The sequence below is a fragment of the Anomalospiza imberbis genome, chromosome 5 (assembly GCF_031753505.1).
Source record: "Anomalospiza imberbis isolate Cuckoo-Finch-1a 21T00152 chromosome 5, ASM3175350v1, whole genome shotgun sequence".
NCBI classification, from domain to species: domain Eukaryota; kingdom Metazoa; phylum Chordata; class Aves; order Passeriformes; family Viduidae; genus Anomalospiza; species Anomalospiza imberbis.
Window position 1 is genome coordinate 66,916,732 of NC_089685.1, and position 13,565 is coordinate 66,930,296.

Consider the following 13,565-nt stretch of genomic DNA (forward strand, 5'->3'; position numbering starts at 1 on the left):
CTCAAGTAAAAGCTAATGTGAAAATGTGGGAGTTTAGACCAATGTAAACACATTACATTTAAAACAATTTTCAGATGTAGTAAATAAAAAAATTGTTCCTGTTCTTGAAATTCCCAAAGAACACATTTTCCTTCTGAGTCATGGTTTAATTAGATTATATTTTATTAGACATTCTTTACAAATTTTAAAATACTGCTATTATACATGCACAAAGGAAAATCAGTTTGAACAATTGTATGTAGGCATTCATTGAAATCAACCACAAAACAGGAACATTTTATGTCAGTTATCAATGTACTCAATATGTATATCTAAAGTGCATTATGTTACAAAAAATATAGAAAGTCAGCAGCACCAAGATACGTTCACAAAATAAATACACCAGTCAACAAAATAAATTATGGTAAATGTGACAATAATAATTGTCTTAGCCTTAGCCAAAAAAAAAAAAAAGGAAAATTCACAATAACCAAATGTGCAGTTTCAGAGAGCAATGGGGGGAAAAGGTTTTATTCTGAGCATTTACAATATTTACAGGTAATAAATATTTTAATACTTCCCATATGTTCACTATTACAGAATACTGCAATGTGTCTTCCAAATATCTCTTGCTGAAAACATCAGCGCCTCCTGCAAAGAAAAGAAAGGACAGGAAAAACAGAAAAATTAATTAATTTTCATTTTTTCACTTCAAATGTGTGGACATAGAATCAATAGCAAGAGTGCCACAGACTGTAACAGGTGTGCCTTGCTAGTAACCATCTGCCATAACAGGGCCTGTTTGACCATGTCACAGTTTTAGACATTTATTCAAGATCTCTGCTATGTTTTTCTCAATGCAACCCCTCTAGAAGTGTGATGACCCACAGTTTGTCACACTATGAGGCCATTGTACCCTCAGAGGAACCGAAAGGGGCTTTTTTTTTTTAATTTAGAACCTCATGCAAGAAGATTTGTGAGTGCTACAGGCAGAATAATTGTATCAACCTATGATAAAAATGTCAAGTGCTGAAAAGAAAAGAAAAAAATACAGTTAGAGAAAAGTGAAGAGAGTTTTGAGTCCTTGCTAACGCTGTGGCGATGCTGTGTTAACTGCTGGGGTGTGATGCCATGTTCTGATTAACACCGTGCCATGGGGCTTATTTGGCCTCTTTTTCCCACGGATAGACCACCCCTTAGGCAGGGGGCTGTGGTGTGTGTGTGAGTAAAGGCTGCTCAGGGCTTGGAGTGAGCACACCCTTGATAGCATCTCTTCCTGTGCCTGACTGAGTGAAAAGGCTCTAATCCTGAAACTTTCCCTCTGGGAGCCAGAGAGCTTGGTTCTGAAACAAAGCAACCATCCCATCCTATTACCCTCCAGTTCCTGTTGCATTCAGCCCAGCTGAAGCAATCAGCTGCACCCAGTCCTGAGACCTGGGAGTTTTCCAGGGGATGCTGCAGGCTGGTGTGAGCTCTCTCCCCATGAGAGCAAAGCAGGGCCTGCTCCCACCCTGCCAGTGTATTCCTCGTACTCCAACATGAAGTTGCTCAGAGGTGCTGCAGGAAATGCTGAAGGGTTGGGCTTTTTTTTTTTTCTCTTCTGGCTTTGTGAACAGCATATGTTTTTTAGGGGTTCCCTGGGAAACATCTAAGGGTGGAATGTGGAGATATAGGATGGAGTGGAATTCTCTCTGCTGCAGGACCGATCACCAGAGTTGAGGGTAGCATCCCATGTGGCAAAAGTGCGTGGGTGTGAGGTACAAGAAAACTCAGCTCCTGGAGAGTTTAAAAGGTTTTCTTAACATGCACATTGAAAGGGAAGCTACAGCTATTATTCGGGAGTTTACACATTCAAAAGGTTTTTTGGAAATTAAGTAAGAGCAACTTAATTTAATTTAAATGGGAATATAGCTGGAATGTCCATGAGAAATAACTTTTTAAGTGCCTGGAATGGAAATGCTAGCATGAAGCTCCTTGATAATTAGCTAGCAACAATATTAGGGTCCACTTCAGGATACATTCCAAGAGGTATAACAATGGCACATAATTCATACAGCATGGCTGTGTATGTGTGCGTGTCTGCACTACTCAGGCCTATTTCTAAGAGGGTGACATTTTGAATTTAGCCTGGATTTTAGGCTTGGTTTTAAAGTTTAAGCTTAGCCACATCTTGACAGTGGACTCTTTACTAATGATAATTTGCAAGCTGTGTTCTGTGATTTGGACCTAGCTTTTGCAAGATTGGCTTCTTCCATGAGATACTCCTAGTAGTAAGTCAAAAGATCTAGAGTTTATATTGTTGTTGTCCATTTGGGATTTTTTTGGACCTGAACCCAAAATTTTCTTTTCAAGACTAATCAGAGAGAATTGGCATGAAGATTTTATCCAGGGTGTTCAGCAGAAAAGAAGCACAGAGATACAGTGAAAATCATGCTTAAAGTTTACATCTTTTGCCAGCCTACTGAGATAACTAAAAACTCAGGTACTAGAAGTTTGTTAGGGCTGCACCAACATGTTCTCTGTACTTGTGAAGGAGGAATTCCCTTTTCTTTTTTTTAATGGGTTCTCCTTGTTTAATCATCTCCAATTAATTATCTAAAATATAGGTTCTTTTTAGTAATCTGTGAGAAAAGCTTCATTTGGATGTTGGACTCCACAGTAAAGCCGAGAGCCTTCAGCCATCCCGACACACTTTAAAGAGAAAGGCTGAACTGAGAAAATCAACAGGGCTGTACCTGTAGCTTTTTTATATATCCCATTAGATGAACAACAAAGACAACACAGCAAGAAAAAGAAGTAACTGTTGAAATTCCCTAGGATGTTTTTCCCTACATTCTAGATTTCTTTGTGCTCAAGACAGGTGTTATATACTGACCAACATAGTCCCTTGATATCTGTTGAAACCGCAGGCATCTCCTGAGCAGAATCCTGAAGTTTGCCTTTCCTAAGGTGCTGAGACAAACCAGTGTCTCTTACTTCCCTCCTACCTGCTACAGCCATGGCACCTGGTCTCTGCTCTGGGATATCTGGTTTGTGCTCTGGGATACCCTGCCCTCTGCTCTGGGATACCCTGCCCTCTGCTCTGGGTGCCCAGCCCCAGGTGTTGGTAGCTCCCATAGATGCCAGCACGAGCTGAGGTGATGGAGCACATTGCAAACTGTGGCCTGTAAAGCTTAACACCAGGCTGGACTTTAGTAAATCCCACAGCTGGTGTCTCTTTCCAAGGAATTTACTGCAAGCAAGTGGCATTTCTCTGATGTCTCTGTTCTGCCAAGGTGATGGGGAGAAGGAGAGAAAAGGATGGGGTTTTGTCAGTGAAATGCAAACATTTGGGGAGAACTGAAGAGTGGAGTCCTTGGCTTTGTCTGCAAGTGTGCAGATTTCCTCTCAAGCTGAGATGACTGCAAGGGGATGATTCACTTGGGACATCTAGGCTGATGTCTCCAGGCCACTACCCTAAAAACCCTTCACTGTAATGCATGAGGGAAGCATGTCCCTTTCCAAGAGCAATACTAAACATTTTTAAGCAGCAACGTAATTGCCTCACAAGCTGGAAAAAGGATGGAGCTGAATTAAAATATCCTAATGGCAGGGAAATTTTTATGGTGAAAGGCTGGTCTGCATTGTTTGCAGATATTACTGAGAGAGAATTTTTCCATGTTCTCCCCTAAGGTTAAACAGTAAAATGAAAAACTGTAAAGCAAGGGTAGGAAAGTTGCCAAAAAGGGGAGGTGTTGAGAGGAAGGAAAGAAAACTTCGCCATTTTATAGATGCAAAGCCTTAAATAAAAGTCAAAGCTTTCAATCTGCTGAGGCCCAAGTATGGGACCAAGATAAGATGTGAGATACACTGGTTAAAGCAGGAAGGGAAAATTTAGTGACTGTGATGTGCTTCCTTTTTACAGAATTACCTTCACTTACTACTCAGCTTCAGGAAGCAGTTTTCTGCAATAAGTTGCTTACATAAATTGTGTCTCTTAGGAAGGAAAGGCTCTGTCCCCAGTGCAAAGTGGAAGAGGCACTTACCTGCACAGAGCACCTTGAGACTGTGCTTGAAAAGCCACTGCCCAGTCACAAGCACAAAGATCTACTTTTACTCCCAGTTTGAGCAAGGCCTTGGCCTCGGCCTCTCACACCAAGGGATAACAACTTCAGTTAAATACATGGCATGCTCCCCTAAAGAATATAGCAGAATTACCTTAAAGTTTGATTATGTGTAGTAACAGAGATGTCCAAGAGTGGGCTCTCGGTCACGATGTCTCCGTAAATGCCAGAATTTAGCCAAGCTGAGCGAGTTCGCCTCTTTTTCTTCTCTTGTTCCTTACGTTTTCCAGGCTTTGCTTTCTTTTTCTTCCCTGAGACCTTCAGGGGCTGCTCCTTGTAGGTCTGTGATTTGTTTGTCTCCTGAGTTAAGTATCTGCCCTCATCTTCGCTGCCAAACCGGACAGGGTAGTTCTTCGTGTTGGTGGCAGGTTTAGGGTTAGGTGACACCTCTGACGTTGCACGGATCTCTGCAGTGTTGACACCTTCGATTAAATTTTGAAGGAATATTCTTCTTCGTAAGTCTTGGATTGACTTGCCCTTGTCATGCAATAGCTGGTGCTCTGATACAGCCCGTTTGCTAAAGGAAAAAAAAGAGAGGAGAGGGAAAAAATGTTTAGGATTTGGTTATTGCCCAGTTTTTGACAGAGCTCCTCTCTCCTCTGGCTGTGGTGACCATGTAATAGGCTTGGAGACATCCAGTGAAGCCAGACTGCTGGAGCAAGTTCTGCTTCATCCTCAGAGTAGATGCTCTCAGCAGAGAAGAGAAAGACCTAAGTGGGTAATAATTCTCAGCTGACTGGTCATACACCACCGAAGCTGGATTAGTCACTGTTCTGTTCTAGGAAAGCATCATGACTCTTAGTATATCACACTTGAGGCAGTAAAAGCAGGAAGGCAGTTGTCAGAGATAGGAAAACTAAAGGGTCAGATAATGCAGCAAGAGAGGGAAAACCCAGCACTTGTACTCTAGCCGGAAGCAGTGTTTATACAGCATCATTCTAGTAATTTTCTTCTGCTCAGTCATGTACTTCAAAAACATAAACAAGCACATAAAAGTGCATTTTACTCCTACATTTAAATAAGTACAATTGCAGGAGTGTAAGGGAAAAATATTTGAATTTGGATGCCTAAAGCAGAGGCACTTCAGTGCGTAATGAGCTATCCAAGGAGGCAGCCTGAGCATCAGCAGAGTTGAGCCTCAGCCACTCCTGTGGATTTACTGCTTGGTCACTTGTGTCTAATTATGGTTTTAGATGCCCTCCTAGTATTGCTTGAAGTGTGAACTTTTGGGGCCAGATTTCTTGTCTGCTTGAATTTTATGCTAATCCTTTTCACTGGATCTTCTTCAAGAGCATCCTGGTCTGTTAGAGTGGTTTTTCCAGAGTTCATCCTGACCTTTTGGTACACTGAAATCTATCTTGTTTTCGAGGAACTGGGAGTTGAGTAGCTATCTGTCTTTTAGAGATGTTGTACTGGCAAGGAATGTATTAAACATCTGAGGAAAGAAGATACAAATGACACCTGGATAGTAAATAACCAGAGAAAATGTGAGAAAATACATTCCTTTTTCTTGAAGTGGAATAGATGCACAGCTGTGCTGTGAACCACAGACAGAGCACAAGCTGGGATTTTAGCTACGTTCCCATGAACACAATAATACAGTTTATCCTTCCAATTGCTCTACTCCAGCATGCAGAGTTTGGCTATGGAATCTCTTCTCTTGCATCAGGGTATGGCATGTGACTGGATTCTCACTGGCCAAAGAAATTCCATTCACTGCCTTGCTTGTCCTATAATCATTTGGTCAATTAGCTGGGCAAGAAGTGGTTTCCGCATGCGGGTGAACTGGAAGAGGACACATCACTGGGAGTGCATATTCCTTCCTTCCATCCCATCCCACCTTTTCCTGCTACGTTACCAGATTTGAAAAGGCAAAATATTTGGGAGTGTTCTGCAGGTTCTCTTTCTCAGTCCCCTTAGCCAAACTCTTCAGGTTTATGACTTGATCAACAGTAGAGCTGTTGGAAATTGGCAATTTCAAGTAGCTCTGTTTTAGAAGCATCCCCTTCATTTTCTGTCTTTGTAGGGCTGCACTTTTTGAGTATTGTGTTCAACTGATGGATTGAAGTGATTCTACATCTCTATTTCTCAGTGCAAAATTCAAACAGCAGCTTTCCCCTATTCCACAATAAGACTGGAAGATGACTGTCAAAATCTTGTTTAAAATCTTGCTCAGAGGTCTGTGAGTACACATGTAATCAAATATTGTCTGTGTTTTAAGTGTCCCAAAATAAGTTTTGCATGACTTCAGCCTTTAGGACAAATATTTTATGCCCCTCTTCTAAATGTCCATAAGCAAAAATGTGATGTGATAATGCTAAGCTGATCCCATATCATGTCTTTTTCTTCAGTGCAACTGTGACCATTAACAGAACCTTGTGATCTCCCTCAGAAGCTTTTTGAACAAGAGCCATCTCCAACACCCTTTAGTCTGACTGGCAAGTAGGCCAATCAAACCAGCACCCTGGGCTCCTCTGTGTGACTGCCTCTATGCTGCCTGACAGGCTGTCCAGTGTGACTCAGGCTATATTCCGAGCTACAGTAGTTGATTTTCTCAGGAAATTTGCATGGGAAATGTAGTTTTGCTTTCATTCTTCTAGTTCATAGAAAGTGTATGAAATCCCCGTGCCTTAGGGAGTGTAAACCAGTGTCTCATGTGATGAGCAAAGCTTTCCTACTGCCTCTTGTGAACTACCAAGGATAATTCCTTCTATCACAGACAACCAAGAGCTGCCTTAATCCTCTAATGTCTATTTGGTCAGCTTCCCCACTGTGACAAAATCTTGACTCTTCAAAGCCTGTTATTAAAGTCCTCTTGATTGAAAACCTATTCCATTTTACAGTGCTGAAACCTAAACATTTGGTTCCAGTACACACAAGGCAGTCAGAGAGCATTACAAGATCTACATCTTGAGTGAGTATGCATTTCAAAAATAATGCAGGGATTGACGTGTGAGGGATTGGTGTGCCAAAGAGGGTGGGTTTCTCTTTAAATGTCTGTATGATATTTAGCATCAAGTCTGGCCCCAAATAACATTCTGCTACTCCAGATGATTGTATAACATTATGTAGTGTTACATTTCACATGACTTATTACTCAGCCAGACTTAAGGATTACATTTTGCCTACCAGCTTCCTTTGTATACTCTAGATCAAAAAACCTCCTTGAAACAAAGACGTGGTAGATACATATCTCTTTGACCTTCTGCCTCCTTCTGCTTCAGTTATTCAAACAACTCCTAAGTTTGTAAGTCATGGAGAAAGGCTTGCCCAAGAGGACTGATGTAAGAAGTGCTTCATAATGGAGATATCAACAATATCTCACCCACACACTCAGAGTAGGAAGGCAATGGAGACTGCAATGATTGCATTCACATATTGGCCACAATATGGAAAAAAATATTAGGCTGTTAGGGTTAAGATGACCCACTAGAGGTCCCTTCCATCCTTCTATAAAACACACCTTTCATCCAAGGAGGTGGCAGGATCCTGTACCCAAACCAAGAGCAGTAAATGCTAAGCTTACATGTGGCAGACACTTTTGAGAGAGGGATGTTGATGGTTTGTACTTGACCAGAGCATCCAAACTAATGACTGGATCCAAGTGCACTGTATACATATGAGGCTGTGTGTCTCATCATGGGGAGAGCAAAAGAAATCCATGACTTGTGACTATCCTGACTTCACATACTTCCAGATAAGCTGCTCTTTTCAGGCACATTCCTCCTTTTTTTTTTTTTTTTTTTTTTTGCCTTGAGATATCTAGCATTTCTAAAAGGCAACATTCTTCAAGCTACCACTTTCTATCTCAGAGAGCTGCTCTTATTTAGCTGTTATTATCCTTGACTGTTCATGTTGGGTCTGATCCTAAATTCAGGAAAATAACTGAGGAGGATTCAGTCAGCTCTCTGTATTTTGCTAGACTGAGTGCCCTTGCCACTCACTCCAAAGGGAGGGAAATCTGCTCAACCTATCTCAGGCTTCAGAAAAATATTTTAAATAGATCTAGGGACATGATACAGCGATGTCTGGACATAATGATAAAAAATATGTAATTTCATTTTGAGGCATTACTGGTTTCTCAGAAGTTCTTTAGCAGCTAAAGCACTCCTATAACAAATAACATGTCTGGAAATATTTTCTTGGGACAATTTGCTATTACTTTCCATGAGATATTTGCTTCAGCAAAGTCTGTAGAACCAGGCCTATGTAATTTTGATTATTTTTGCATGTCTATAATAATGTGCTTCAGTATTTTCATCCATTACTGGCTTAAGTTTTTGACTGAGAAAAAAAAATCTCAATGCCTGAATGAGTTATTAACTATTAACTCTAGGAATGGTTTGTGGTGATATTAAAACAGGACACGTGTTTGAGTGTGGTGTCTGTGTTTGTACTGTGCCCACAAACAAAACTACATGAATGCCACTAAGTGACAGCTGACTGGTTTCTTGTGTGTGTTTTACATGCCAGAGCAAAGAGGGAGCTGAGAAATGTGTTTTCACTGGTTAGCTTACACTTTTCTGCCCCCCTGTCAGGACAGAATGGGGAAGCTGGGAAGACCTCTAATCCTTACCTTTAAAAACAAGTGTTAGAACTATGCTAACTTCAAAAAGAGAAAGAGTATTTCTCTGCAAATCTAATTTTTTTTTATCAACAAAATTTGGCTTAGATCCAGTCCAGAGTTTCCTAGCCAAGAAAATAACAGCATCTAACTGCACTTCAACTATTTTTTTAATTTATTTTTTGAAACTGAAGTTTGATTCCTCTGTATAACATGGTCCCAAAAGAAAGAAATAGCCCAAGAACAGCTTTCAGGAGTACAAAACAGTGAAGTGTTAATGGACTGAGAATCATACTGTAACATTATCAGCAATAAGATGTTCTACAAAATTTGCTGCAAGAGATTTGTAATAGCTCTCTGCCTGGTGCCAAACTTTAGGTGTGTCTGAAGTTGCTTCACCTGGGGTATTTATTTATTTTTCTTTGGGTGTTTGGGATTATTATTATTATTATTATTATTATTATTATTATTATTATTATTATTATGTGTGTTGCTTAACTGGCAGAGAAAATGCTATTTGGAGATTTGTCCTTTTGTATGTAATAAAACATTTATAAGGAAACCCATCTGAAATTGTTTGCTGTGTCATATTTCCCTGTAAGTTGTGATCGGATTTTCCAGCACTCTTTCTCCAACTTGGCTTCCTTCAGAACTGAATAACAATACAGCCCTCCCTAGTGTGACTGAGGTGTTTCTTCCTTAGAAAATCGGATGCAAGTCCAGAGAAAGCCAGTGAGTTAGAAGTGTGAGACAGCTGCTCCTGCATCAGCGCAGAGGCTTCTCCTGCACTTTGTGAACGGGTATTACTATAAACCAGGCTGATTATTTTGGAAGAAGCTAAAAGGTCATTTCCTGAACAGACTGTCTTAAGATACACTATCATTTATCAAAAAATATGCCTCTGCCTATAAGTAAGATACTAGACTCCCTTTGGATTTTTTTCCCCCTGAAGTGGCAGAAATCCAAAGAAATTGTTCAGTACTTCAGTGTCGTGATGGCCCTCACTTCTGCGTGTTTCCTCTACTCCTATCAACATTGGCTTCATGCCAGAGCCGAGGAAGTGGCTGTAAGTTATTGTAACACACACCGTTTGGATAAACCGGGATGCTCCCTGCGAGGGTCCCTGCCAACTGCGCAGCAATCACCTAGGTGTGTCGGAAGAGAAGCCCCTCAGCTTACACATCGCCTCCCCAAAGCTTTGTAAGGTCAGACAGCTGCAGAGAGCCCTTTCCCTCCCCGAATGCCTCTTCCTGGCTCCCAGGCAGCGCCGGTGAGCACCTGGGGCAGGTAGCCCGGCCCGGCGCAGAGCCGGCAGCGCTGCGGAGTCTCCCGGGCCGCCTCCCTCCCTCCCCACCCGCCCTGCCGCCGCAGCGAGGACGAATAAAGGCAAAGAAGAAAAGAAAAAGAGAAACTCACAGTCTGCGGCTGATCCCCTCTACTGATCTCCCGTAGGAGGGCACGGAATAACTCAGCAGGAACACTGCAAAACTCCACTGCTGGAAGAGTTTAGCGAACATTGTACCCTCCGGGACTTAAAACCTGCAAGGAAAAAGAAGTCAGTCCCGAGGGACAGATGCGCCAGCGCCGTCCTCAAGGAGTCCCCGCTTCAGCTCTACCAGCTCCGAGGCTCTGAAGGAAAAACAAACTTTCTCAGCTCTCGGCTCACTCCTTCTAAACTTCTCTCTGTCTCTCTCCCTTCCTTGCTGTCTGCCTCTCCCTCCCTCTTTCCCTCCCTCCCTCCCTCTCTCTGTCTCTCGCTGTCCGCAGGCAAGATCTTTCTCGGTATTAGTTCAAAAAGCATCAAGCTCTCATTTGAACAGGGTTAGAGCGGGGTTCAGTGAGTTCCCCGAGCCCTGTTTAGTTCTAGTCCGCTAAACCACTCTCTCAGGGCTTTATATTACAGCAGAAAGCCCTCTTTGCAGATAAGGAAAGATTCCCAAAAGTCAGCTTAGCTGCTCGCTTCTCTGTAAACACGCGCGGACACACAAACACACATAGGCTGAGGCGGAGGGGGAATGCATCTCCACATCTGTCTTTAAGTATACCTCTGCAAAAAAAAAAAAGGGTCAGGTTCACGTCTCCAGCTGCCAGAAAGTTTTGGTCCCCAGCAGTGACAAGGAGAGAGACAAGCGGTGACAAGGAGAGACAAGCAAAGGTCGCTGCCTATCTGGAGAGCCCGAGAGGTCTGGGAGGAGCGGTAGATCCGGGAGGCTCAGGGGCTGAGAAGCATGCTTGGCTCGGCAGGTTGGACTGGGCTGCAGCCTGCAATGTTCACACGCTCCGGAGCAGCCTCTGGGAGACCTGCGGGAGGACGGAGGGTTTTGCAAAGAGATGGCGCCCTAGGAACATGTGCGGAGAGAGCGAGAGCCCGGGCAGGATACCCACAGCCAAAACGGAGACTGGGAATCAGCGCTTCCCGGGCCCGCAATCAAAAAGGAGAGAAGAAAGGGAAAGACCCGGCAGCACATGCACTCAGCGGACCCCAAGGACTCCGACCAAGCTCTCCGCATCTTCTGCAGCCGCACTCCTCTCTCGCTCACCTTCCAGCTCTCCCTTTTTGTGTTTACCCCCGGGTCAGCGCCTCCCCTGCCGCGGGGATTCCTCCCATCGCTGGGAGCACTTTTTAGCTCAAGCCCCAAAGCGCTGCCCGGGACTGCTGCCGCCTTTCCTTGCACGCACCTACCGTTGTTGGTCGCCGTTCCCCTATTAGCCGGAGGGTCGGTTCCTAATGATGCTAATTGTACGCTAGTGAAGGGAGGGGGGGAGCTCAGGGGGAGGGCTGGGGGAAGGACTCGCGGTCTATGAACACAAGCGCTCCTGGCCAAAAAAGTAAACTAGTGGAAAGTTTTCTCCTCCTCTCCTTTTTTCGCCTTCCACTTTGCCCTCCTTCAGCCTGGCCAGGGCCCTGCAAACCGCTGCGTCAGGTTGCCCTCCCGTGCGAGGCGGGCAGCGCCGCGGGGCTGCCGGGACAGCGGTGCCCGGAGCGGCGGGAGGCGGCCGGTCAGCCCCGGTCAGCCCCGGTCAGCCCCGGTCAGCCCCGGTCAGCCCCGAACCCCGCTGGGCACCGCCGGCCGGCAGCCCCGCACCCAGCGACGGAGGCACCAAACTTTTCCATCCCGGGACAACTCTCGTGTAAAAACCGAAGGTGACGCAGCCCGCCCGCCTCTCCAGCCTGTTCGTGCAAGGAGCTGCCCCCGGCTGCTACAAGGGGACAAGGGGAGAGAGCCGAGGGGCAGTGCGGCCCTCGCCCCCCGCCCGGCGGCTCTCCCGCAGGGGATGCCCTGCATGCCGATCTCCTCACGTTCGACGGCGCGGGCCGTGCCGTGCCAGCGCACACCTGGGGACGCAGGCTCCGTGCCCGCAGCATCCCGGGAGCCGGAGCCCCTCCGCGGGGCTCCGACAGCCCCTCCAGAGACCGCGGCGGGAGCACCGGGGGAGCTGGTTGTGCCGCTGACAGCCTGATTTACAGGGAATGCTTTCCCAACACCCTCACGAGCCGCAACAAAACACTGAGGCGTGCCGGCTGATTGCTCCTTCTCATCCTGCCCCCGAATTAAAGCAGGTTCTACGAGAAGGTTTAGGTGCAAAGCAAAGCGTTTTTCTACCTGCAGGTTATTTGAAGTTAAGCGACGTTTGCTGACAGGATTTAAAAGCCCAGATTTCACACTACACAGGCAAATAAAACCGACAGCATAAGAGCTGAAATAGAAATCATGCTGAAAACATTAAATCGTTTATACTGTAAATAAATTCCCTGAACACCTGGTAGGCTATAATTTAAAATGTAAGGCTAATAGGCGTCTTTGATTTACACTGCCCTTTCGACTAATTAAAAATAATTGTGACATCCCAAGAAAACAGCCCCCACAAACTCATAAGGTGTATTGCTCATGTTAAAAATAAAACTTCCATCAAATATTTTTAGTATTTCCTCTCCCCAGAAATGATTAAAAAAATACACCAAAAACCAACACATATCATCCTTTACAGACTCAGGAAAAATAAATAGCCTCTATAAACTCAGAATCCTGAAGTTTCTTCTCAATTTATCACTTCACCTTTTCCTTGAGTTACAGCTGTCTGTGCCTCTCAGAGATCACTCTGGCCAACAGTGGTTGCTCTTCTCAGCAATTGCTTCCAAAACTATGTTCTATGCTTAAGAGGGAGGAAAATGAAAAAAGAAAAAAGAAAAAAGAAAAAAGAAAAAAGAAAAAGAAAAAGAAAAAGAAAAAATAAGTTAATTAAAAAAAAAAAGGCAATACTTTTTAAAAATCCAGCATACAGAGCTTTGCTTCTGCCTGTAACAGATTACGGCTAAATAAAGGGTGTTAAAAGCAGGTGCTTTTCTCCCTTGCTGCTCTTTTTATTATGAAGAACAGAAGCTTCCCCTAATATATATAGTGAGGGAGACCCTTCTCCATTGCTTTTATTGAAAAGACCAAACTTGTGACATCACTAACCACCTTCCTATGGCTGAGTTTGCCTCTTCTCTGCCTCAGTGGGCTTGGGAAGAAAAAAGAAAAAAGAAAAAAAAAAAAAAAAGGAAGAGGAAAAAAAGTAACACAACCCTACTATAGCTGTGCTAATACGGCAGGACCTGAGCACCTGAGCAATGCCAAAGGCTTTTAGGAGACTCACTATCACCCCATGCCCCCCTTGCCCCTCTGCTTCCCGAGGGTTGTCATCTGCAACCACGGGCACAGCGTTTTGTCACCTGCCACGTACACAAATGAGCAAAGTCACGTACCCGTGAGCAAATTCCTGGTCCCAAGCCTCACAGCAAGCCTGAGCCCTCTTCCGTGGCAGGATGGGGAGAAAAGACCCCTCACCTGGGGTTTAAACCTTCCCTTCCCTGCAGGATGCCGCGGGAGATGCTCCCCCGGGAGGGACCCGCCGCCACCTGCAGCATCTCCCCCTCC

At 44.4% G+C, this 13,565-nt stretch overlaps 1 protein-coding gene across 5 annotated transcripts; it reads right to left on the minus strand.

Annotated features, from left to right (window-relative positions):
- Nucleotides 1-144: 144 nt before the first annotated feature.
- PTHLH (parathyroid hormone like hormone) lies at nucleotides 145-12,835 on the minus strand. 5 transcript variants are annotated; one of them, XM_068191697.1, is made up of 4 exons: nucleotides 12,705-12,835; nucleotides 10,063-10,185; nucleotides 4,177-4,599; nucleotides 145-630 (listed from the first exon to the last, which is right to left on the minus strand). In XM_068191697.1, the coding sequence occupies exons 2-4, from the start codon at nucleotides 10,161-10,163 to the stop codon at nucleotides 621-623; spliced, it is 534 nt and encodes a 177-aa protein (XP_068047798.1). In that variant the 5' UTR covers nucleotides 10,164-10,185; nucleotides 12,705-12,835; the 3' UTR covers nucleotides 145-620. The 5 variants fall into 5 exon arrangements, with proteins under 5 accessions (XP_068047798.1, XP_068047800.1, XP_068047802.1 ...); XM_068191699.1 differs by lacking the exon at nucleotides 12,705-12,835 and adding an exon at nucleotides 11,326-11,444; XM_068191701.1 differs by lacking the exon at nucleotides 12,705-12,835 and adding an exon at nucleotides 11,330-11,419.
- Nucleotides 12,836-13,565: the final 730 nt, after the last annotated feature.